The 24,935-nt window shown below is 47.2% G+C and overlaps 2 protein-coding genes across 3 annotated transcripts; one reads left to right on the top strand and one right to left on the bottom strand.

Moving 5' to 3' along the window:
- Positions 1 to 765: 765 nt before the first annotated feature.
- On the bottom strand, positions 766 to 9,567 carry DMAC2L (distal membrane arm assembly component 2 like). The gene is made up of 5 exons (XM_079963292.1): positions 9,543 to 9,567; positions 3,772 to 3,885; positions 2,305 to 2,513; positions 1,490 to 1,661; positions 766 to 896 (listed from the first exon to the last, which is right to left on the bottom strand). The coding sequence occupies exons 2-5, from the start codon at positions 3,876 to 3,878 to the stop codon at positions 782 to 784; spliced, it is 603 nt and encodes a 200-aa protein (XP_079819418.1). The 5' UTR covers positions 3,879 to 3,885; positions 9,543 to 9,567; the 3' UTR covers positions 766 to 781.
- L2HGDH (L-2-hydroxyglutarate dehydrogenase) lies at positions 9,549 to 24,935 on the top strand. Of its 2 annotated transcripts, XM_079957951.1 has the most exons (10): positions 9,549 to 9,811; positions 13,285 to 13,400; positions 13,988 to 14,139; positions 15,176 to 15,307; positions 17,973 to 18,135; positions 19,770 to 19,804; positions 20,644 to 20,811; positions 21,703 to 21,860; positions 22,801 to 22,932; positions 23,617 to 24,935. In XM_079957951.1, the coding sequence occupies exons 1-10, from the start codon at positions 9,693 to 9,695 to the stop codon at positions 23,810 to 23,812; spliced, it is 1,371 nt and encodes a 456-aa protein (XP_079814077.1). In that variant the 5' UTR covers positions 9,549 to 9,692; the 3' UTR covers positions 23,813 to 24,935. The 2 variants fall into 2 exon arrangements, with proteins under 2 accessions (XP_079814077.1, XP_079814076.1); XM_079957950.1 differs by lacking the exons at positions 9,549 to 9,811; positions 13,285 to 13,400 and having other exon boundaries at positions 14,001 to 14,144.

Here is a 24,935-nt window from a genome sequence, read left to right as displayed (position 1 = left end):
AATTTTTTTTTTTTAAGGCTCTGCTCAGCGCTCCCTTTCACGAGCCGCGTGAAGCGTGTGTGCGGCGTTTGCAGGCTTTTCCCCAGGAGGGAGAAGGGCAGCCTGGGGGGCTTTTCCGGGAGGTGGGGGAAGGGACTGAGGGGCTGCCCTCTGTCCATTCCCCCACCTCCCGCAAAAGCCAGAAAGAGCTGCGCGCTCTTTAAAGGGAGTGCGGCTCTTGCGGGCTTTTCTACGAGGTGGGAGGACGACAGCCCGTCAGTGATGGGTTGCCCTTTTCCCTCCTCGGGGAAAAGCCCACAAGAGCCGCATGGAGCATGTGTGCGGCTCTTGGGGGCTTTTCCCGCCTGCCTCCCGCCTGCATTCGCTGCATAAGACGCACACACATTTCCCCTTACTTTTTAGGAGGGCAAAAGTGCATCTTACGGAGTGAAAAATACGGTAGTTCTCTGTAGGAATCTTTTTGACCTTAGATTGCCCAAACTTCCAGGATTTAGCACCCAAAGTCAACATCTTCAACAATAAACGAGTTCTTCAGAAAGTGGCCCAGGGGTGTTGTAGTCTTGATTTATGGAGGGGGGGGAGTAGCTTAAGGACAGATCACATGCCTAGCATTGGGCAATCTGTAGCATCACCTGTTAAGGGATTCCCAAAAGCAGAGGCCTCCCTTGAGAGGCTGGAGAGCGGAGATTCTGCAGAGACAGCAGTGGGCTGAGCAATTCTCCACCTCCACAACTTTCACAGGTTTACAAAGACTATGAGGCCCAGTGAGGTGGCAATTCCTTTAATCCAAGTCCAGTTCTAGCTGCAAGGCTGGCAATGATCGCCTGAGGGTCTGAGCAGTGCCTTCCTTCTCTTTTATCCCAGGTAAGTCGCTCAAAAACAAATATTCCAGATTACTGTAAAGAAGAAGAAGAAATATTTAATTTAGCAAAAGCTGCTGACTGCACTGAAAGACGGGCACACATTAAGCCCGCTATTCACAGATGCCTTTTATTTTCGTCCAACCAAATTTATATACTGCTTGATTGTAACATAACCTCTAAGTCAGTGGTTCTCAAAGGGTGCTGCAGGAGAGGGTGGCAAGTGTGGCGGGAAAGTTCAAGGACAATCAAAGAAGCATTTTAACATTTTAGTGTAGCGCAGGACCAAAATGTTTTTTTATTTGCAGAATATTGATAGACATCTTTTCAAAATGTGAGCAAGAGCATTCCGTGGCCCTGACGAAAATCCTAGTTGCGTTTTCCAACACCAATTTAAAAAAACTGATACAGCAGGAGCAAATTTTTATTCTGAAAGTGCGTCTCCCGTGTCCTCTCCAACAATTTGGCTTGGGGGAAAAAACGCCTTTCATGGTAGCCAAGGGAAGGAATCTTTGGAGCCTAACTGCAGCAGGGCGAGGGCTCCTGTAAGTCACCTATATTTTCCGTTGGTGGTTGCGAGAACAACAGGGTTCATGATGAAGCAAAAACGCAGGGCTGCCCTTGCATACCTGAGCTTATGCAGCGCAATGATGCCTTTGTCCGTGACGTTCCCGCAGGAAATGATCCACAGGCGCAGGAGGCTTCTCTGCAGGCTGGGCGTCTGGCTCAGCCGCTGCAAGCACTCATCGTAGATGTACATGCACTTGCAAAGCCGGATTTCCTCAACGTGCTCCAGGCCGTCTGAAACAGGCAGTACGTCAGGGAGGGGGACTTGCAACACACAACCGGCCTGAAGATCTACAGTTTTTGCCCATGCAAGTGATAAAGTCTCCTTGCGGAGACTTCACCACCTGAGAAAGGGCTGGGTCTATGTTCCACAGTGCGACCTGTATAAGCAGGCAGTGATCTAAACCAGCTTTCAACAACCTTTTTGGACCAGTTGTGTACATTTCAAATTTTGTGAGTGCTGGTGGACAGGGGTGTGTGGCATATTGGGAATATTGACGGACCAAGCTGGTAGCGTTTCAGCTAAAAGATAAAGGTAAAGGGACCCCTGACCATTAGGTCCAGTCACCGATGACTTTGGGCTTGCGGCGCTCATCTTGCTTTATTGGCCGAGGGAGCCGGCGTACAGCTTCCAGGTCATGTGGACTAAGCCGCCTCTGGCGAACCAGAGCAGCGCACGGAAACGCCATTTACCTTCCCGCCGGAGTGGTACCTATTTATCTACTTGCACTTTGACGTGCTTTCGAACTGCTAGGTTGGCAGGAGCAGGGACCGAGCAACGGGAACTCACCCCATCACGGGGATTCAAACCGCAAGTCCTAGGCTCTGTGGTTTAACCCACAGCGCCACCTGCATCCCTAGTGTTTCAGCTACTTACCCAAATAATCGAATCCCTTGGCCATGATGCAAGATTCTGTGGCATTAATTGACTGTATCTTATATTTCCCTAATGGTCCCGAAGGGAGAGCATTGTAATCTTGCTGCCATTTGTCCAAGCCTTGGTAACGCACGAGTGCCCCGCACCGAAGGAGCCATTCCGAAGCGGCTCTGTCTGGGCCAACAGCCTGGATCCGCTCATAGTCCACCCTGTAAACGAGGAGCAACAGCTACTTTTAAGGACAGTTTTGTTTTTATTATGCAATCCTCTTTTAAAGGCATTCAGGTTGGGTGGCCATTAGCACCTCTTGTTGAAGTGAGTGCCATAGGTTAACGGTGCGCTGGGTGTCCACTTACTTGCTCTGCCTTCTGTTATTGGGCCCTGCTAGGCCTATGCAGTGTAAACAAGTGTAAAGTGATTCAAGTCAGAGCAAGCAATAATTTCACATATATGCTTTTGGGGTCTGAAGTGGCAAGTGACCTGGGGTTTGTAGCAGATCGCTCAATGAATATGTCAACTCAGTGTGTGGCGGCCGTAAAAAAAGACCATTCCATGCCTAGAGATCATTAAAGGTAAAGGTAAAGGACCCCTGGATGGTTAAATCCAGTCAAAGGCGACTATGGGGTTGTGACGCTCATCTTGCTTTCAGGCTGAGGGAGTCGGCCTTTGTCCATAGCTTTCCGAGTCATGTGGCCAGCAGGACTAAACCGCTTCTGGCGCAATGGGACATCATGACGGAAACCGCAGCACATGGAAACATTGTTTACCTTCCCGCCGGAGTGGTACCTATTTATCTACTTGCACTGGCATGCTTTCAAACTGCTAGGTTGGCAGGAGCTGGGACAGAGCAACGGGAGCTCACTCTGTCGCAGGGATTCGAACCACCGACCTTCTGATCGGCAAACCCAAGAGGCTCAGTGGTTTAGAGCACAGCGCCACCCGCATCCCTATCTAGGGATCATTAGGCAAGGAATTGAATATAAAACTGCCGGCATCCTAATGTTTGGAATACTGTGCAAAGTTCCGATTGCCTCACCTCAAAAAGGATATTGTAGAGTTAGAAACATTTCAGGAAAGGGCGGGCAAAACAATTAAGGGGGTGGAGGGACTCCCCTACGGAAAGGCTGCAGCGTTTGGGGCTTTTCAGTTAAGAGAAAACGCAAGAAAGGAGCCACACGATTGAAGTTTACAAAATTATGCAGGGCACGGGGAAAGCGGACAGAGAAAAGTTTTTCGCCTTTTCCATCAGTGCTAGAACTCGGGGGCATTCAGTGAAGCAAAATGCTGGAAGACCCAGGACAGGCAAAAGAAAGGGCTTCTTCACATGGCACGTGGTTAATCTTTGGAACTCCTTGCCACAGTAGGCAGCAACGGCCACCAACCTAGAGGGCTTTAAAAGACAAATGGGTTTCAATTCGCAGTGTCCTTTGTGGGAGCTGATTTAGTTGTTCTGGCCAGCACACTTACTTGTTGAAAACGGCATTAAGCCACCCCCAAAAACCCCTGCCTGTATCCCAGGAGGGCTGCCTCTTTAATAAGCTCGTCTGACGTGTCAAAGCTCCAATCAGCATCATTCAGCTTCTGAAAAAGAAACAGCAGCAGTTTAGCGGATTCCCGCACAAAGAACACACATCAATTGTCGGCAGGTATAAGAGTTACCAATAAAGACCATCTATTAAGGACGTGATATAAAACACTAATAATAATGATCCTCAGCATTTATAGAACTCGTTTCAAGGATTCAAAAAATTCATAGGTTGTCTCGCTAAATGCTTAGAACAGGTTTGTGCGACAATATAACAACTGGTAGTCTTTAATATGCCACAAAATAGTACTTTTTGCAGCTGAGCTGAGGTTTCCTAGGTTGAATAGATCCAGATTAAAATTTAGGCCCAGTGGCGCCATGGGCATAGCCAGGATTTTTGTTGGGGGGGGGGCAGAACCACAGTTTTCTATGTATTTTTATGTAGTTTTATTTATTTATGGGGGGGACAGCTGCCTTTCCCTGCCCCCCTCCCCTTGGCCCATGAGTGGGGGATGTTTGCAATGACTTAATCTCAACGGTCTCAAAGGGAACTAGTTGCAATTTGCTAGTATGGATTTACCCTTTGAGTCCCTTCCAATTCTACCATCCTATATGACTCTAGGCAAAGGATCCCTGCTGCCCTGCAAGGGGCTGGACTAGATTGACTCTCGTGGTCCCTCCCAGCTCTACCATGCCATGCAGACCAGGGCTGGATTTAGGTTTCATGCGGCCCTAAGCTACTGAAGGTAACGGGGCCCTTTATATGTCCAGCTGTCCTTTGCCAACAACAAACTGTCGCTGTGTTTGTGTGTTGAATATATAATAATAATAATAATGTTGTTATTGTTTAGTCGTTTAGTCGTGTCCGCCTCTTCGTGACTCCCTGGACCAGAGCATGCCAGGCACTTCTGTCTTCCACTGCCTCCTGCAGTTTGGTCAAACTCATGCTGGTAGCTTAGAGAACACTGGAAAAAGAGGTCATATAGCAGCAGCAGCAACAGCAGCAACAACTTGCATAAACAACAACAATTTGCATAAACTACTTTTCTGAACCCAGGTCGCTTTACAAGATGCAAGTTGCTTTGGGCTGCCTTTTGGCAAGACAAAATAGCAATAGCAATAATAATATGATGGTGGTGGTGGTGGACGTGTACTGGGAGAAGAGGACATACAGCAGCAGCAACAGCAGCAACAACTTGCATAAACAACAACAATTTGCATAAACGACGTTTCTGAACGCAGGTCGCTTTGCAAGATGCAAGTCGCTTTGGGCTGCCTTAGTCAAGACAAAATAGCAATAATAATAATAATAATAATAATAATAATAATGAGATGGTGGTGGTGGGCGTGTCCTGGGAAAAGAGGGCATATGGCAGCAGCAGCAACAACAACAATTTGCATAAACGACGTTTCTGAACGCAGGTCGCTTTGCAAGATGCAAGTCGCTTTGGGCTGCCTTAGTCAAGACAAAATAGCAATAGCAGTAATAATAATAATAATAATAATAATAATAATAATAATAATGAGATGGTGGTGGTGGGCGTGTCCTGGGAAAAGAGGGCATATGGCAGCAGCAGCAGCAACAACAATTTGCATAAACGACGTTTCTGAACGCAGGTCGCTTTGCAAGATGCAAGTCGCTTTGGGCTGCCTTAGTCAAGACAAAATAGCAATAGCAATAATAATAATAATAATAATAATAATAATAATAATGAGATGGCGGTGGTGGGCGTGTCCTGGGAAAAGAGGGCATATGGCAGCAGCAGCAACAACAACAATTTGCATAAACGACGTTTCTGAACGCAGGTCGCTTTGCAAGATGCAAGTTGCTTTGGGCTGCCTTAGTCAAGACAAAATAGCAATAGCAATAATAACAATAATAATAATAATAATGAGATGGTGGTGGTGGGCGTGTCCTGGGAAAAGAGGGCATAGGGCAGCAGCAGCAACAACAACAATTTGCATAAACGACGTTTCTGAACGCAGGTCGCTTTGCAAATCGCTTTGGGCTGCCTTGGGCAAGACAAAACAACAGTAACAACAACAACAACAACAACAACAATAATATGGTGGTGGTGGGCGTGTCCTGGAAAAAGAGGGCATAGGGCAGCAGCAACAACAACAACAATTTGCATAAACGACGTTTCTGAACGCAGGTCGTTTTGCAAGATGCAAGTCGCTTTGGGCTGCCTTAGTCAAGACAAAATAGCAATAATAATAATAATAATAATAATAATAATAATGAGATGGTGGTGGTGGGCGTGTCCTGGGAAAAGAGGGCATATGGCAGCAGCAGCAACAACAACAATTTGCATAAACGACGTTTCTGAACGCAGGTCGCTTTGCAAGATGCAAGTCGCTTTGGGCTGCCTTAGTCAAGACAAAATAGCAATAGCAATAATAATAATAATAATAATAATAATAATGAGATGGTGGTGGTGGGCGTGTCCTGGGAAAAGAGGGCATAGGGCAGCAGCAGCAACAACAACAATTTGCATAAACGACGTTTCTGAACGCAGGTCGCTTTGCAAGATGCAAGTCGCTTTGGGCTGCCTTAGTCAAGACAAAATAGCAATAGCAATAATAATAATAATAATAATAATAATAATAATAATGAGATGGTGGTGGTGGGCGTGTCCTGGGAAAAGAGGGCATATGGCAGCAGCAGCAGCAACAACAATTTGCATAAACGACGTTTCTGAACGCAGGTCGCTTTGCAAGATGCAAGTCACTTTGGGCTGCCTTAGTCAAGACAAAATAGCAATAGCAATAATAATAATAATAATAATAATAATAATAATGAGATGGTGGTGGTGGGCGTGTCCTGGGAAAAGAGGGTATATGGCAGCAGCAGCAACAACAACAATTTGCATAAACGACGTTTCTGAACGCAGGTTGCTTTGCAAGATGCAAGTCGCTTTGGGCTGCCTTAGTCAAGACAAAATAGCAATAGCAATAATAATAATAATAATAATAATAATAATAATAATGAGATGGTGGTGGTGGGCGTGTCCTGGGAAAAGAGGGCATATGGCAGCAGCAGCAACAACAACAATTTGCATAAACGACGTTTCTGAACGCAGGTCGCTTTGCAAGATGCAAGTCGCTTTGGGCTGCCTTGGGCAAGACAAAATAGCAGTAACAACAACAACAACAACAACAACAACAACAACAATAATATGGTGGTGGTGGGCGTGTCCTGGGAAAAGAGGGCATAGGGCAGCAGCAGCAGCAACAACAATTTGCATAAACGACGTTTCTGAACGCAGGTCGCTTTGCAAGATGCAAGTCGCTTTGGGCTGCCTTAGTCAAGACAAAATAGCAATAGCAATAATAATAATAATAATAATAATAATAATAATGAGATGGCGGTGGTGGGCGTGTCCTGGGAAAAGAGGGCATATGGCAGCAGCAGCAGCAACAACAATTTGCATAAACGACGTTTCTGAACGCAGGTCGCTTTGCAAGATGCAAGTCACTTTGGGCTGCCTTAGTCAAGACAAAATAGCAATAGCAATAATAATAATAATAATAATAATAATAATAATAATAATGAGATGGTGGTGGTGGGCGTGTCCTGGGAAAAGAGGGCATATGGCAGCAGCAGCAACAACAACAATTTGCATAAACGACGTTTCTGAACGCAGGTCGCTTTGCAAGATGCAAGTCGCTTTGGGCTGCCTTAGTCAAGACAAAATAGCAATAGCAATAATAATAATAATAATAATAATAATAATAATAATGAGATGGTGGTGGTGGGCGTGTCCTGGGAAAAGAGGGCATATGGCAGCAGCAGCAACAACAACAATTTGCATAAACGACGTTTCTGAACGCAGGTCGCTTTGCAAGTCGCTTTGGGCTGCCTTGGGCAAGACAAAACAGCAGTAACAACAACAACAACAACAACAACAATAATATGGTGGTGGTGGGCGTGTCCTGGAAAAAGAGGGCATAGGGCAGCAGCAACAACAACAACAATTTGCATAAACGACGTTTCTGAACGCAGGTCGTTTTGCAAGATGCAAGTCGCTTTGGGCTGCCTTAGTCAAGACAAAATAGCAATAATAATAATAATAATAATAATAATAATAATAATAATGAGATGGTGGTGGTGGGCGTGTCCTGGGAAAAGAGGGCATATGGCAGCAGCAGCAACAACAACAATTTGCATAAACGACGTTTCTGAACGCAGGTCGCTTTGCAAGATGCAAGTCGCTTTGGGCTGCCTTGGGCAAGACAAAATAGCAATAATAATAATAATAATAATAATAATAATGAGATGGTGTGGTGGGCGTGTCCTGGGAAAAGAGGGCATATGGCAGCAGCAGCAGCAACAACAACAATTTGCATAAACGACGTTTCTGAATGCAGGTCGCTTTGCAAGATGCAAGTCGCTTTGGGCTGCCTTAGTCAAGACAAAATAGCAATAGCAATAATAATAATAATAATAATAATGATAATAATAATAATAATAATAATAATGAGATGGTGGTGGTGGGCGTGTCCTGGGAAAAGAGGGCATATGGCAGCAGCAGCAGCAACAACAATTTGCATAAACGACGTTTCTGAACGCAGGTCGCTTTGCAAGATGCAAGTCGCTTTGGGCTGCCTTAGTCAAGACAAAATAGCAATAGCAATAGCAATAGCAATAGCAATAATAATAATAATAATAATGAGATGGCGGTGGTGGGCGTGTCCTGGGAAAAGAGGGCATATGGCAGCAGCAGCAACAACAACAATTTGCATAAACGACGTTTCTGAACGCAGGTCGCTTTGCAAGATGCAAGTCGCTTTGGGCTGCCTTGGGCAAGACAAAATAGCAATAGCAATAATAATAATAATAATAATAATAATAATAATAATGAGATGGTGGTGGTGGGCGTGTCCTGGGAAAAGAGGGCATATGGCAGCAGCAGCAACAACAACAATTTGCATAAACGACGTTTCTGAACGCAGGTCGCTTTGCAAGATGCAAGTCGCTTTGGGCTGCCTTAAAGGTAAAGGTAAAGGTACCCCTGCCCGTACGGGCCAGTCTTGACAGACTCTGGGGTTGTGCGCCCATCTCACTCAAGAGGCCAGGGGCCAGCGCTGTCCAGAGACACTTCCGGGTCACGTGGCCAGCGTGACATCGCTGCTCTGGCGAGCCAGAGCCGCACACGGAAACGCCGTTTACCTTCCCGCCGGTAAGCGGTCCCTATTTATCTACTTGCACCCGGAGGTGCTTTCGAACTGCTAGGTTGGCAGGCGCTGGGACCGAGCAGCGGGAGCGCACCCCGCCGCAGGGATTCGAACCGCCGACCTTTCAATCGGCAAGCCCTAGGCGCTGAGGCTTTAACCCACAGCGCCACCTGCGTCCCTTGGGCTGCCTTAGTCAAGACAAAATAGCAATAGCAATAATAATAATAATAATAATAATAATAATAATGAGATGGTGGTGGTGGGCGTGTCCTGGGAAAAGAGGGCATATGGCAGCAGCAGCAGCAACAACAATTTGCATAAACGGCGTTTCTGAACGCAGGTCGCTTTGCAAGATGCAAGTCGCTTTGGGCTGCCTTGGGCAAGACAAAACAGCAGTAACAACAACAACAACAACAACAACAATATGGTGGTGGTGGGCGTGTCCTGGGAAAAGAGGGCATATGGCAGCAGCAGCAGCAACAACAACAAGTTGCCTAAACAGCAAGAATTTGCATCCAGAACAAGCCCCACTTGCCTTCTCGCCTCCCCCGGCCGGGCGCCTTCTTCTCTTCCTCCCCGGCCCTTGCTTCCTTGGCGGCGGCGGGGCGAGGGCGAGGCGAGGCCGGGCCGGCCTGGCTCCTCCTCGGGGCGGCGCCTGGGCGGGCGGGCGGAGCTCCAGAGCACCATGGCCCCGGTGTGCGGCCGGGCCTGCGTGTGGCGGGGCGGGCGGGCGCGCTGGCTGCGGCTCCCCCCGGCGCCGGCCCGCCTTCTCCCCGCCCGGCACCTCGCAGGGACCCCCGGGAGGTGAGCGGGGCGGGACGGGAGGGCAGGGGAACCGGCGCGGCTTCGGGGGAATTGACGTAGAAGGGAAGGGCAGGCCTAGGCCCGCCAGGTGTGCTTGGGGACTACAATTCCCATCATCCCACGCGCCGGTCCTGTTAGAGAGGGATCATGGGAGTTGTAGTCCCAAAACAGCTGCAGCCTGGCGTAGGGCCCCACTGTCTCTCCCCCCCCCCCCCCAATTAAAGGAAACAAAAAACTGGATGTCCATTTCCAAAATATAAGATAAAAAGCAAATAAAACCTACATTGTCAATATTTGAAGAGGGCTTGGCTGGGGGGGGGCATAAGGACCAGTGCTGGATTTACATATAAGCTAAACAAGCTATAGTTTAGGGCCCCACTCTATCTTTTCCCCACGGGAAAAAACACCTGGCTGTACATTTCCAAAATATAAGATAAAAAACAAAATAAAACCTACATCCAGCAACAGTGTTTTGTGTGGTGTAGGCTCCTACGATGTAAGTCATGGGCCCCACCTGCTAGCCTGCTCCCTCAAATATCACTGGTTTGCTCATTTCTATAGCAGTTACAGGGACGTGGGTGGCGCTGTGGGTTAAACCACAGAGCCTAGGGCTTGCCAATCAGAAGGTCAGCGGTTCGAATCCCCACGACGGGGTGAGCTCCTGTTGCTTGGTCCCAGCTCCTGCCAACCTAGCAGTTTGAAAGCACACCAGTGCAAGTAGATAATAGGTACCACACTGGCAGGAAGGTAAACGGTGTTTCCGTGCGCTGCTCTGGTTCGCCAGAAGCGGCTTAGTCCTGCTGGCCACATGACCCGGAAGCTGTACGCCGGCTCCCTCGGCCAATAAAGCGAGATGAGCACCGCAACCCCAGAGTCGGCCACGACTGGACCTAATGGTCAGGGGTCCCTTTACCCTTTACCTTTATATCAATTACAGTGGTACCTCAGGATGCAAACGGAATCCGTTCCAGAGCCCCGTTCGCATCCTGAAGCGAACGCAACCCGTGTCTGCGCATGCATGGGTCGCGATTCGCCACTTCCGCGCATGCGCGTGACGTCATTTTGACTGTCTGCGCATGCGCACAGCGAAACCCAGAAGTAACGCGCTCCGTTACTTCTGGGGCACCGCAGAGCGCAACCTGAAAATACTTAACTTGAAGCACATTTATCCCGAGGTATGACTGTATTTGGATAAAATAATTAAAAAATTGTCCAGTAGCACCTTAGAGACCACCTAAGTTTGTTCTGGGTATAAGTTTTTGTGTGCAGGCACATTTCTTCAGATATCTTCAGGTATCTGAAGAAGTGTGTGTGTGCATGAAAGCTTATACGAAAGCTTATACCCAGAACAAACTGAGTTGGTCTCTAAGGTTCTACTGGGCATTTATTTTATTTTATTTATTTATTTCGACTGCATCAGACTAACACGGCTGCCTACCTGAATTTAGATAAAATGCATATTTTGTTATGTGCAAATGGCTTTAGATACCTATTAGGTCCATAAATGACCATATAGCATATCTTCAACACACAAAAAGTGACAATTTGTTGTTGTAAAGGACAGCTGGACATATAAAGGGCCCCATTACCTTCAGTAGCTGAGGGCCTCATCAAACCTAAACCTGGCCCTGATCACCACCACCATCACTTACTGCATTTCATAGTCGCTTCCTCTGGCCCGGCTAAGGCAACCCAGAGCGACTCACCAACAAACAGAAACAAGAGGAGAAGAAGAAGAAGAAGAAGAAGAGTTTGGATTTGATATCCCGCCTTTCACTCCCTTTAAGGAGTCTCAAAGCGGCTAACATTCTCCTTTCCCTTCCTCCCCCACAACAAACACTCTGTGGGGTGAGTGGGGCTGAGAGACTTCAGAGAAGTGTGACTGGCCCAAGGTCACCCAGCAGCTGCATGTGGAGGAGCAGGGAAGCGAACCCGGTTCACCAGATTACGAGTCCACCGCTCTTAACCACTACACCACACTGGCTCTCAAGAGAACATGAAAACCCCTTTGGAGGGATCCTCATTCTCTTGGGGAACTTAAGAGCAGCCTGGCAGGCTGAAGTCTGGCCGGTGAAGCTTGCTTTCTATGGTAGGGGAGGGACATAGCTCAGTGGGAGAGCACCTGCTGCCATTATTATTATTATTATTATTATTATTATTATTATTATTATTATATTATTATTATTATTATTCCCCACCCATGCAGAAGGTCAAGTAGGACAGGGACTGTGTTCGAAGCTCCCCTTGTTCTGAGTGCATTTTGCAACAGAGAATTCCATTAGCGCAAGCCGTTTCTGAGCTCTGGGATTGTTCTTAGACCGAGGTACCGCTGTACTGTAGTCACTACAGGTAGGGAATTGAATTGTTAGTTTTCCCCCATTAAAACTTGGAGACGCAGCTTAGTGATAGAGCACTTGTTTCAACTAAGAACATAAGAAGTGCCTGCTGGATCTAACCCAGCCTCCTGCTCTTATGGTGGCTAACCAGATGCTTCTGGGAAAACCAAAAATAAGACCCCAGTGGAACAGTGTGCTCCTCACCTGGTTGTGGAGGTAAACATAGCCATCGTAGAGAAGGCTGTGATGATAAAATGAGACACAGGATGTACATATAACCAATAAATGAAATATGTAGTTTAAAGAGTCGGACAGGAACTTCCACACTTGTGTTTTGTGTGGAATTGCAATGCTTGGTTCCCTCATTTGTTCTGGGGCATCCACACGATGCTGTCTAGTCATCGCCATTCTGCCTTTTCCCTGCTGCTCTTCTGTCTTCTCAGCCCAAAGACAGTCAACGACTTTTTAGGGGAACAGAAGAGCAGTACAATCTTTAATGGTGTAAATGTGTATAATGTCACTCTCCCATCTTTTTTTAAAGGGTGGGGATTTTGGCATGGGCTGTGACGTAATGGGAGAGTGAACAGCTCAGCCCACATTCATTGTAACATTAATTTTTTTACTTAAAAAATCTTTTAAAGGTAAAGGGGCCCCTGACCATTAGGTCCAGTTGTGGCCGACTCTGGGGTTGCGGCGCTCATCTCGCTTTATTGGCCAAGGGAGCTGGCGTACAGCTTCCGGGTCATGTGGCCAGCATGACTAAGCCACTTCTGGCGAACCAGAGCAGCGCACGGAAACAACATTTACCTTCCCATCAGAGCGGTACCTATTTATCTACTTGCACTTTGACATGCTTTCGAACTGCTAGGTTGGCAGGAGCAGGGACCAAGCAACGGGAGCTCACCCCGTCGCGGGGATTCGAACCGCCGACTTTATGATCGGCAAGTCCTAGGCTCTGAGGTTTAACCCACAGTGCCACCCGCGTCCCTTACGTAAAAAAAATATTTTACGTAAATGCAAAAAAAGCAAAACAAAACAGACCCCTCTTGGAAATTGTCTGATAGCTTTTGACCGAAATAAGTGCTTTGCTTGTGTGGAGCGTGTGATTTTCATTCTTCTCAAACCTGTTTTTAATAGCACTTTTGATGTGGCTGTCGTCGGCGCTGGGATTGTGGGGCTGGCATCGGCCAGGGAGCTCAGCCTGCGACATCCATCCCTCACTTTTGGAGTGCTGGAAAAGGAGAAGGAGTTGGGTATGATATCTGAATCTGATAAAAGAGCTCATCGCCTTCCGTATTAGTTTCCCTCATGCATTTTTAACTTCTGCCTGCCCCATCTTCCAGATTTGGTGGTGGTTGTTTAAATGGCTCACTAAAAGGCATCCTTCAGTTAGGCACAATCCATTGGGAACATTTCTTGTAAGGGGCCAATTTTGTACAACTTTCCATTTATCTTAATAGGCCTACTGCATGGCTGGACATGCACCTGCAAAGGGGTGCTCTCTGCCCTGCCCCTTCTTCCACCAAAATAAGGCTTGGAAGAAGACTTTATTGTCACCAGTAAGAGCTTTTTTCCAAGCCTAATTGCAAAGGGGGGGGGGAGGGCAATTTGGAGGGGCAGTGGCAGTGGATGGGGGACGAGCTAATTCATCATTGCAAACTTTTCTTTATACATTTCTGGTCAGTTTACACCACATTTATAGTTACCTCTCATGGCTTGAAGTCTGAAAAATCACCTGGCAGTTTAAATATATATTTCACCTGACAGTTAAAAAGAATAATGGTCCATGCAGCATGTATTTCAACATCTCTCCTTATTTGTAACACATTTCTCTGACTAGCCTTCCATCAGAGTGGACACAACAGCGGTGTTATTCACAGTGGGATCTACTACAAACCGGGATCTCTAAAAGCGAAGCTGTGTGTGGAGGGGGCTGCCCTCTGCTATGAGTACTGTGACCAAAAGGGAATCCCGTATAAACAATGCGGCAAGGTATGGTAGGTGCAGCACTTTTTGCTTTTCTGTTCCAGCAACTCTTAATATCCTTGTAGAGCACTGTACATCAAAAGAGTCCTTACACCTTTGCTTTATACATTTGAATTTTCTGACTGCCATAAGAACAGTCTCTTAAGGCCATGCAGACAGAGCTGTTCTGCCTGGCCTTTGGTTTGGACTCAGTCTGATCCTTATGTTTCCCTCCCCTTATGGTTTTGATCTATGGGCTACTATTAAAATGAGGCTGCATTTTAAATTGTATTTTAACTTGTATTTTAAATTGGTTTTTTCCTTTCCTCCCCTATTATGTTTTTATTGTAATTTTACTGGTGTTGGCCGTCCTGAGCCTGGCTCTGGTGGGGGAGGGCAGGGTTTAAATAAATAAGAATAATTATTATTATTAGTGGTACATCGGCAATGAATTAACTGAGTTTCCTGGTCTTAATTAGGGGTCTTGCTCAGTGAAGCCCTAATCATGAACTGGACCCAGGATGAGATATAGCTATAAAAAAACCACTCTGAAAATGCTCTGAAAAAACCACTATAATGCTCACAATGCAAAATTTCATAGAGTTCCAATTTTGGCTCTACAGCGCCATCTAGTGTCACAGTGTTATAATGCATTTATAATGTTTTATTTTTACTAATGTCCTTGACCTTTTGGATATATCGGGAAAAACACACCAACTGGTAGATTGGTAGATCATCGGATGCCTGTGGCAGATCGTGGGACCCCTCGCACCCCCTTTCCCCCCAAAAAGCATAACAACTTTGACTTATCTAAATTTATCAACAACTTTCAGTGGGTAGGTCACTGTCTCTTGGAAGTTGGACAAGCCTGACCTATGTCACGTTTTTGAAAAGAGGATTAATTTCCATTCCATTAAACTTGTATTTAATTAATATGACAACATGACATTCCTCCTGCTCCATCCCACACAGCACGGTTGTCGTTACCTTTACTCTGTCGTTGCATTTTTACTCTGTGGCTGGCCCACGTTCCGCATTGTAAATTCCTTTATTTCTTCTGCAGCTGATCGTTGCAGCTGAACAGGAAGAAGTTCCGAGACTCAAGGCGCTGTATGAGAGGGGCCTGCAGAACGAGGTCCGCGGACTGAAACTCATCTCTTCCAAGGAAATACAAGTGAAGGAGCCCTACTGCCGGGTATGCAACCTCATTCGATGTGATGATGATCTGGCTGGGCTTCCCCAAAAAATATTAAAATACTGTAATACATCAAACATTAAAAGCTTCCCTAAACAGGGCTGCCTTCAAATGTCTTCTAAAAGTCTGGTAGTTGCTGTTTTCTTTGACATCTGGTGGGAGGGCGATCCACAGGGAGGGCGCCACTACCAAGAAGGCCCTCTGCCTGGTTCCCTGTAACTTGGCTTCTCGCAGTGAGGGAAACGCCAGAAGGCCCTCGGAGCTGGACCTCAGTGTCTGGGTAGAACGATGGGGGTGGAGACGCTCCTTCAGATATACTGGACCGAGGTCGTTTAGGGCTTTCAAGGTCAGCACCAACACTTTGAATTGTGCTCAGAAACATACTGGGAGCCAATGTAGGTCTTTCAAGACCGGTGTTATATGGTCTCGGCGGTCGCTCCCAGTCACCAGTCTAGCTGCCGCATTCTGGATTAGCTGCAGTTTCTGGTTCACTTCAAAGGTAGCCCCACGTAGAGCGCATTGCAGTAGTCCAAGCGGGGGATAACCAGAGCATGCACCACTCTGGCAAGGCAGTCCGCAGGCAGGTAGGGTCTCAGTCTGCGTACCAGATGGAGCTGGTAAACAGCTGCCCTGGACACGGATTTGGCCTGTGCCTCCATGGACAGCTGTGATGCATCTTTTTTGTTCTAGGAACCTTTCGGAGGGGGTTGGGATCTAGGGAAGCCCAGGGCAGCTATTCACCTCCCCATCTGAATTGCAGTGGTACCTCGGGTTACAAACGCTTCGGTTTACAAACTCCGCTAACCCGGAAGTAGTACCTCGGGTTGCAAACTTTGCCCCAGGATGAGAACGGAAATCGCGTGCAGGTGGTGTGGCGGCAGCAGGAGACCCTATTAGCGAAAGTGCATCTCAGGTTAAGAACGGTTTCGGGTTAAGAACGGACCTCCGGAACGAATTAAGTTTGTAACCCTCCATTAAAGGAGCATAAGAACCTGTCTTCTGACGAGTCACATCATTGATCCATCTAGATAAGAGGTAGAAGCCTCTGGCCAGCAGACCATTAATAGCCTATCAGGCTATAACCCCCCAAGCTTCACCCATGGTAGTGACCTCAGCTGATGGGCGTGAGGACAGGATTTAATTCTGCATTGGCTGCATGATTCTGTTCCCAGGCAGCAGGATTTAATCTCTGCTCATTTATATAGTGAGGGATAAAATGCTATGCAAAAGTGCCCTTTGAAGCAGCTCTCGAAGAGGCTCCTTCACCTCTGTGGTTTGAAGGAGAAGCGCAGAAAGCTCTTGGTAACATCCTTCTGTGAGGAGGTTTACAAACGTACAGAGGGCTCTTTGAAAGCCCTGTAGTTGTTTTGCGGTCCCAACAATCAGGTTCTTCAAAGTCAAGTGTGTGATGTCACTGCGACACCAGAGGATTGGCAGATGGGTGGCCCCACACACCTGCCAACTTTCACCTGCCCCAGGTGCAGGAGATAAAGATCAGGCCCTTCAGCCAGAAAAGGTTGCCCACCCTCTGTTTAGATCAGCTCTGTCTGCACTGACTGGCAGCAGTACTGTGCTGGTCCTAGGGGCTAACCATGCAGCGAGGTCCGAGTCCGGTCTGAGGTCGATGGTGCGGTATGGAGGCTGTCCGTCAAAGCTGTAGCTGGGTCCAAGGCAGGGAGTCAGGTGGGGTCAGGAGCTCTAGCAGAAGAGCAGGACAGGGTGCAAACAGGCTAGCAACAACGTTGCTCCCGCAACCTGGGACTGGGGCTGGCTGGCTTTTATCTGCCCCGAGGAATAGGGTAGCCCCAATCCTCAGGTGACTCGCCTCTCCTGGCCTGGAGGCGAGCACTCCTCCTGCGGGAACTTAGTTCCCTCCGCCTCTCTGCCCTGAGCCTCTGCAGCTCAGGAGAGGCTGGAGGGTAACTGGACCCAGAGGCAACCTCAGCTTCCCCTGACGGGGCTGAGAGTGGAGCACCTGCAGGCAATGGGTCCTCCATCACCTCAGGAGCCAGAGCAGACTCAACTGGTGCCTGCACCTGAGGATCCAGCACAGGTGAGGACCCTTCAGGCTCAGGCCCCAGCCCCGGCTCAGCTGGTTCTGGAGGTGGGGACTCCTGTGCAGGCTGGGATTCCTCAAGTTCAGCCTCTGAGTCCGAATCCCAGGCCATCACAAGTTCTCTAGCGTTTCAGACAGGTTTCTCCCAGCCCTGTCTCGAGATGCTGAGGGCTGAAACCACCACCTTCTCCACACACAGCAGATGCCGCTGAGGAAAAACATATCCACAGTGACACTCTTAATCGGCCTTGTATCTCTTTCTGTAGCTCAGAGGAAGGAGGCTACCGCAAATGTGCTGGAGAATCAAACTTTACCCAGAAAAAGCCCTCAAGCTACACAGGGACTTATATAAGCCCTGCTGGACCAAGCCAAAGGGGGCCTCCTGCAGCGGCCGAGTAGATGTTTGTGGGCGGCCCACAAGCTCTCTCCTGCTTGCAACCCCCAGCAACTGACTGGGAATTGGAGGTCCTTTGTGTTTACTGCTCAAGAGTGCTGCTTAGGAGTCTGTCTGGACTGGCAGCTTCTGAGCAGGCCTGAAATGGAGTCTTTCTGTCTTCCTCCTTCTTGAAAACTCTCTGTGGCCCTAAATCCCTTTGAATGCCTTTTCAGGGTTTGATGGCCCTGGAATCGCCATACACAGGCATTGTGAACTACAGGCAGGTGGCCTTTGCCTACGCTGAGGATTTCCAGGCAGCCGGAGGGACTGTGTTGACGGACTTTGAGGTCAAGGGCATGGAAATGGCCAAAGAAAGTCCTGCTGGAAGTGAAGATGGTAAGGAGCTTTCCTTCCAACTTCTTTGTCCTTCCTTCCCACTTTGGCAGTCTTCCTCCGTGAGGTTTTGTGGTGATATGCAGTCCTGGAGCTCACAGCCTCTCAGGAGATCCTGCGGTTCATGGGATGATCTAGGGGAGCGACGTGGAATGTTTTCAGGTGGACGCAGGAATTGCTTTAGAGACCATCCAGGGAGATGCAAAATTCCAGAACTAGCCCATAGCCTAAATTCAATGAAGCCGTAGCTGAGAGAGAGCTGCGGCAATTCAGTAAACTTTTCTTCCTTGCAGTTAAATAGGAAATCGTTAGTTTATAGCAAAGGTAAAGGGACCCCTGATCATTAGGTCCAGTCTTGACCGACTCTGGGGTTGCGGCGCTCATCTCGCTTTACTGGCCGAGGGAGCTGGCTTACAGCTTCCAGGTCATGTGGCCAGCAGGACTAAGCCACTTCTAGTGAACCAGAGCAGTGCACGGAAACACCGTTTACCTTCCCACCGGAGCAGTACCTATTTATCTACTTGCACTTTGACGTGCTTTCAAACTGCTAGGTTGGCAGGAGCAGGGACCGAGCAACGGGAGCTCACCCCGTCATTGCGGGGATTCGAACCACCGACCTGCTGATCTGCAAGTCCTAGGCTCTGTGGTTTAACCCTCAGCGCCACCTGCATCCCACTTAGTTTATAGTAGGCATTCTAAAATTATTTTAAAGCACAGCTGGTGCCTTGGAACTGAAGCCATTTTCTGAAACTTTTTGCTAAAACGGGATGATGGCACATTCTCTTTTTTGGCCCGTTCCGAATCCGGTGCAAGATGTGATCTGACTATTTTGTATTGTGGGTACATAGAAAATGTGACTATTTGTCACCATCTGAGTCTCCAAAGCAGTGGAGGCTGTGTGAAGGGAGAGGCAAGGAGAGGGTGAAAGAGGAAAGCTAAAGGCCTCTTGCTTATGGGTCACTTCTGAAAGAGCAGCTTGTCTCTCTTTAAGGGTAGAAACACTAGCTCTGTAGCAGAGAACCTCTCTTGTATTCAGAAGGTTTCAGGTTCAATCCCCAGTCTCTCTTGCCCCTCTTCTCTCTGCCCAAGATGCTGGAGATCTATTGCCCGTCACAGCAGATAATACTGGCCTAGAGGGACAAATATCCTGACCCTGAAATTAGAAGGCTGGTGAAAACTCATGTTCCATTCTGCTGGGTACAGCTTTGTTTTTAGCCTGGGCTGCCCTAAGTATTTAGGGCCTTGAATCTGCCTGACAAGTTACAGTGGTGCCCCGCAAGACGAATGCCTCGCAAGACGGAAAACTCGCTAGACGAAAGAGTTTTCCGTTTTGGAGGTGCTTCGCAAAACGAATTTCCTATGGGCTTGCTTTGCAAGACGAAAATGTCTTGCGAGTTCCTGCGGGTTTTTTTCCTTTTCCCCCCTTTTTCTAAGCCGCTTATCCGCTAAGCCGCTAATAGCGCTAATCCACTAAGCCGTCAATGGGCTTGCTTCGCAAGATGAAAAAACCACTAGATGAAGAGAATCGCGGAACGGATTCTTTTCGTCTTGCGAGGCACCACTGTTATTCTGTTTTGTCCTTGTGGTTCAGATGTTATATGTAGTGTCATTTATAGTTTTCATCTTATTATTTACAGGGATGAAATATCCAATTGTTGTTAGAAGCTCAAAGGTAAGTCCAAGCTTTCAGATTATATTTTACTTCTCAAGTGCAGAATATTTTCTTTGTGTTTTGGCATTTGTCGCATGTCAGGCATACAAAAACTTTAACCACAATTGCTGTCGTCGCCACAAAAACAGTTTGAGATGGATATTAATGTGAGTCAGGCAGCTCTTGCCTCGAGGGCTTCATAGTCCTTTCCCTGCTCAAGGTCTAGTCTTAAGAGAGGATGGTGCCTGACTCGCTCGGAAGGTGGTGGACTCTCCTTCATTGGAGGGTTTTAAATGGAGGTTGAATGGTCATCGGTCATGGAATTGAGATCCCTGCATAGCAGGCGCAGGACTGGATGACCCTTGGTGTCCCTTCCAACTCTACAATTCTGTGATTCTATGACTCTGCCCTTGAAGGACCTCAAGCGCCTCTCATGTGGAACCTGAATCTGCAGTTCTGCCTGTGCAGCAGCTGCCTAAGACCCCTTGCTCCCCTGCGAAGAAACAGAAAAGACACTGGCAGGTCACCCATTGAGGACCAACTGGGGGGTTCCAGGCTGGGATTCTGCACCTTTGATTCCTGCTGGCTTAGCTATCAGCAAGCCACACCAGCCTCCTCCAGGAGCTCTCCGTGGTCCTGAAGAGCCTGCCAGGTGCTCTTTGTCCTGTCAGACCACTCCTGGTCAAGATCAGGCCTCTTCACCTGTCACACTAGAGCAGGTACCTTCAAGCATGGGGAGCAGCAGGCTAGAAGGTGTGGAAATGGAAGGATAAACAGACAGCCTAGCGGGTCAGCTGGTTTTGTGATGATGTTAGATGGAGCTGTAGTTTTGCTGAGCCTCAACATCTTCTTTTGCGCAGGGGGAGGAAATCCATTGTCGGCATCTTGTGTCCTGTGCAGGGCTTTATTCGGACCGCATCTCTCAGATCAGTGGCTGCAGCCCAGAGCCTCGCATTGTTCCATTCCGGGGAGATTACTTGGTGCTGAAGCCAGAGAAGTGCTATTTGGTAAAAGGAAATATTTATCCGGTACGTCAGTTTACGGAGAGCTTGAGAAAGCCCCTGGTGCTTCTGGATGCTTTGAGTACTGGTGTTATTTATTTAATATTTATTTAATACAAAATTTAATATTTACTAAGCTGTACACATGGTGTGAGGCCTTCTAGTTTCAGGGCAGATCCACTCTGCAAACTTTAGCCTATTTGAACTATTTTGGCTTTCCTCTAATGAACCTTGGGATTGTCCTCTTCTGAGAATCCTTCTCAGCCACCCAGAAGATGAGTCCTGTGGCTTTGGTGGTCAAAGACATGTACAATGCCGGTGGGAAAGTTATATAGATATTGAAATTACCTAATCTTGAACCAGTCTGCTTTAGAGAGGGTATATTTGGGAAATGTCAGCTGCTCTAAGCAATTTCCCAGAATATTCCAAGTTACTGCTGCCAATTTCCCTTTCCTCCATTCTGACTTAAAAGCATCTCTCTCCACACCCCCCCAGGATGCTGATTTTTATATATCCGTACATTTAGCTCAGTAAGAGTTTGTATCTCGATAGACAAAATCCTCGGAGATGTATTTAGGTCCACACATGCACTAATCTTGGGAGGGCAGAAAAGAAGTGTGTGACTACAAGTGTTGTTGCTCATATTTATCATGTGATGTGCCTAGCCTAAAGATTGGCACTGAGACACATGGGGGGGGGGGAGAGCTCGACCTGATGAACTATAATTGCCAGATCCCCAGCTTTCATTTCAAAAGAGGGTGTGTGGGTGTGTGAGAGAGTCAAGCCTGCTCCCTTCTTTTCAATGTTTTCTTTGGTTTGCGCCATTCAGAGAGATGCTCCTTGGGCCATTCTTGTGTGATGCGGAGTGTGGTTCTTTCAAATGCATTTTGACTCCTGAGTGTGTTTCTCATGCTTTAGGTGCCTGATCCTCGTTTCCCCTTCCTGGGTATCCATTTCACCCCGAGGATGGATGGCAGTGTTTGGCTCGGGCCTAACGCCGTGCTTGCTTTCAAACGAGAGGGCTACAGATTCTATGACTTCAGTTTCCAAGACTTTGTAGACGCGGCGGCTTACAGGTAGTGTCCTCTTTCCATTCATCTGCAGGTGTAGAGCGAGAATCTCATTACCTCTGCCCTGCTCCACTTTCTGCAGTCTGTAGTATGAACTATAATCATCCCAGGAAGCATCACGCGGCTTGCTATGGGCGATGGACGCCTGCTTCTTGCATAGGTTGTTCTCCAGGGTGTTATGGGTTGAGCATGTGCATTTCTGATGCTGCAGGGAACACCAGGGGGTGGGTACAGTTTCTGTAATATATTTTTTTTCCTGTATTGTTGCTCTTTCCTCTTAAGTCAGCCAGCCCCTGAGCCCTTGACTTTGGCTGCATCTCGGAGCTAAGGACCAAAATCTTGTCACTTTTTAAAAAAGCATTAAGCACACCTGTAACATACAGTGTTAGTGAGGGACTACCATAGCTGTTATAAAAATGAAAGTTTGGTAGCGCCTTCAAAGTTGAACAGGTTTTTTAATGTTAACTGATGTGGTTAAACTATTTTTTTAACTAAAAACAAACCCCTTAGACGGAGTTTTAGCACACATGAAAAACTTAAAACAAATCATTATTTCCTGATGAATAGCCTTTGGACTATAACGTAACTTAAATAGAAAATTTAAAAATCTTTAGAAAGCTTTTTCCTCCGAAAGCATTTTATTTTAAAAATCCGATTTAAATCAAAAAAATCTGATTTGAATTTTAAAACATCCGATTTTTTTTTTTTAAATCATTGATTTTTATCCACCCTGCTTTGTGAATGGTAACTGCAAATAGTTTACACTTCATCATGAGGGACTTTTTTTGCATTTCTTTCATTTTTGACTGCTCTGCTTACATTTTTCCTTTACACTTGTGTGTGTGTGTTTGCATGCATGTGTATGTACATATCTACCTATCTATCTATCTATCTATCTATCTATGAATGGAAGCTACTTGCAATAAATGTTGCTTTCTCTCCCCAGTGGCCTATGGAAGCTGGTGTTGAGGAACTTCTCTTATGGAATGGGAGAAATGTACAGAGCGTGTTTCCTTAGTGCTCAGGTGAAGCAGCTGCAGAAGTTTATACCAGAAGTTACCATCGATGATATACTCAGGTAATCCTTTTGGGGATTCAGACATCACGGAAGAGGGGAAGAGCCCGGCTGCAAGTCCTGCACCTGGTTCTCACAGTGGCCAAACAGATCCCACTTCTGGGAAGCCTGAAAGCAACGGCAGGGCTCTCCTGACCTGCAATTCCCAGCAGCTGGCATTCAGATGCATACCACCTCCGACAGTGATGTTGGATAAAGGATGGTATATAAATCCAGTATATAGAGCCAGTGAGAGCCAGTGTGGTGTAGTGGTTAAGAGCGGTGGACTTGTAATCTGGTGAACCGGGTTTGCTTCCTCGCTCCTCCACCTGCAGCTGCTGGGTGACCTTGGGCCAGTCACACTTCTTTGAAATCTCTCAGCCCCACTCACCTCACAGAGTGTTTGTTGTGGGGGAAGAAGGGAAAGGAGAATGTTAGCCGCTTTGACACTCCTTCGGGTAGTGATAAAGCGGGATATCAAATCCAAATCCAAACTCTAATAAATTTTTTAAAGCGCCCGAGATACGCAGTTTCCACTTAAAACAGCATATGAGCATCTGTAGGGTCTAATAGCAATTTAAGCATTTTGTTCCTAGACAAGCAGGCTGGGTCCCAAGTCTCCTGTTGCATTAGCTGTGATAATCAGAGATACAATTCAAAGTCCACTTTGCCCTGTTTGAATGCCCAGCTTCTCCTTTCTTTTTGCAGAGGCCCAGCTGGTGTCAGAGCTCAGGCCTTGGACAACGACGGAAACTTGATTGACGACTTTGTGTTTGACGGAGGCACTGGAGACATCGGCAGCCGAATCCTCCATGTCAGAAATGCCCCTTCACCTGCTGCTACCTCCTCCCTTGCCATTGCGAAAATGATCGCTAACGAGGTGGAGCGGAGATTTGAGCTCTGATGGAATCCTGGAGGCCCGTTGGATCTCTTTTGTGTTCAGACACTGTGCTTGGAAGGGTGGCAGTCAAGGAAATGACAGGGAGGTGGCCTTTTGGGGAGAAGCAATCAGAAAGAGAGGCTGCCAAGTGGATTGCCTTGCCGAAGCCTCAAGCTTTGCAATGTTCCAAGGAGCCTCAGAAGTCATGCCACGTAAGGTCAAACACAGTGAACACCAGTCAGGTCCATTAGATGCCGTATTAATTTGGCCCTGTGGTGTACTCAGGAATGCAGTTAGAGCAGCAGACATCACCACTCCTTCTTATAATTTTGCTTTTGAACTAACTGGGTATGCAGGCGCTGTGGCTGTTTTAATTTCCCTCCATCCCAAAATCACCTGAAAAAGGCACAGAAGGAACACAGCCTGCTCTCCACAAAAAGGGGGTTGTCTGCCCAAAACACGGTAAACCCACAACTCTGTCTTCCTCCCTGCCCTTGCCAGGCCACACTGTGGGTTGTGGCAATTGCAATAACAGGCGGGTGGCACCATTGCCAATGTGCCCTGAGCCCCAGGGAAGGATACCTGTTTATCAGAGTATTGAATGTGATTCCCACCTTCCAACTTGCAGAACATAGGAAGTACACTGCTGGCACGATCCAGAGGGAAGTGCTAGTGGGGGGTTAGACTAGATGCCCCTCGGGATACCTTCCAACCTTACAATTCTACCATTCTAAGCCCCATTGAGTAGCTGAGAAGTGTGCAGGAGGACAGTAATAGATAGTCCTCTAAATATTGGATGCACAGAGTGGTTTGGTCACAGCAAGTGGTGCTTTTTCTTTGGAGGGTTTTTTTGGTTCAGTCTTCATTGAAAATGGGCAAACGAATTGGTGTTTCATTTTCTGGTTAGATCTACATATGCACACAATCTTCATTTACTGGATAGTCCAGATATGCAAAGATCAGGAAAAAATAAGTTTTATCTAATTAAATGGAAGCTATTTTTATAAAACAAAAGATAATGGGGGTATATGATTAGAAGCAAAAACAGCCATGATCTGGATCTACATTTTTAGAATGTGAATTCATGCAAAACTTGTGCATTACAATGATCAATAAACTTACACAAAAACTGTTGCATAAACGCAAA

Source organism: Podarcis cretensis (genome assembly GCF_951804945.1).
Source record: "Podarcis cretensis genome assembly, chromosome: 1".
Lineage (NCBI taxonomy): Eukaryota > Metazoa > Chordata > Lepidosauria > Squamata > Lacertidae > Podarcis > Podarcis cretensis.
Note: the sequence above shows the minus strand (reverse complement) of the source record. Positions and strands in the feature narration are given on the sequence as shown.

Bases quoted from the DNA above. Each gene is read 5' to 3' on its own strand.
- L2HGDH (XM_079957951.1), top strand. From the start codon at position 9,693: ATGGCCCCGGTGTGCGGCCGGGCCTGCGTGTGGCGGGGCGGGCGGGCG. The intron at 14,140-15,175 runs GTATGGTAGGTG...TTTCTTCTGCAG, and splicing joins CGTATAAACAATGCGGCAAG to CTGATCGTTGCAGCTGAACA. The intron at 20,812-21,702 runs GTACGTCAGTTT...CTCATGCTTTAG, and splicing joins TAAAAGGAAATATTTATCCG to GTGCCTGATCCTCGTTTCCC.
- DMAC2L (XM_079963292.1), bottom strand. From the start codon at position 3,878: ATGATGCTGATTGGAGCTTTGACACGTCAGACGAGCTTATTAAAGAGG. The intron at 2,514-3,771 runs GTAAGTGTGCTG...CCTCGTTTACAG, and splicing joins CTTAATGCCGTTTTCAACAA to GGTGGACTATGAGCGGATCC. The intron at 897-1,489 runs GTATGCAAGGGC...TCTTCTTTACAG, and splicing joins ATTGCGCTGCATAAGCTCAG to TAATCTGGAATATTTGTTTT.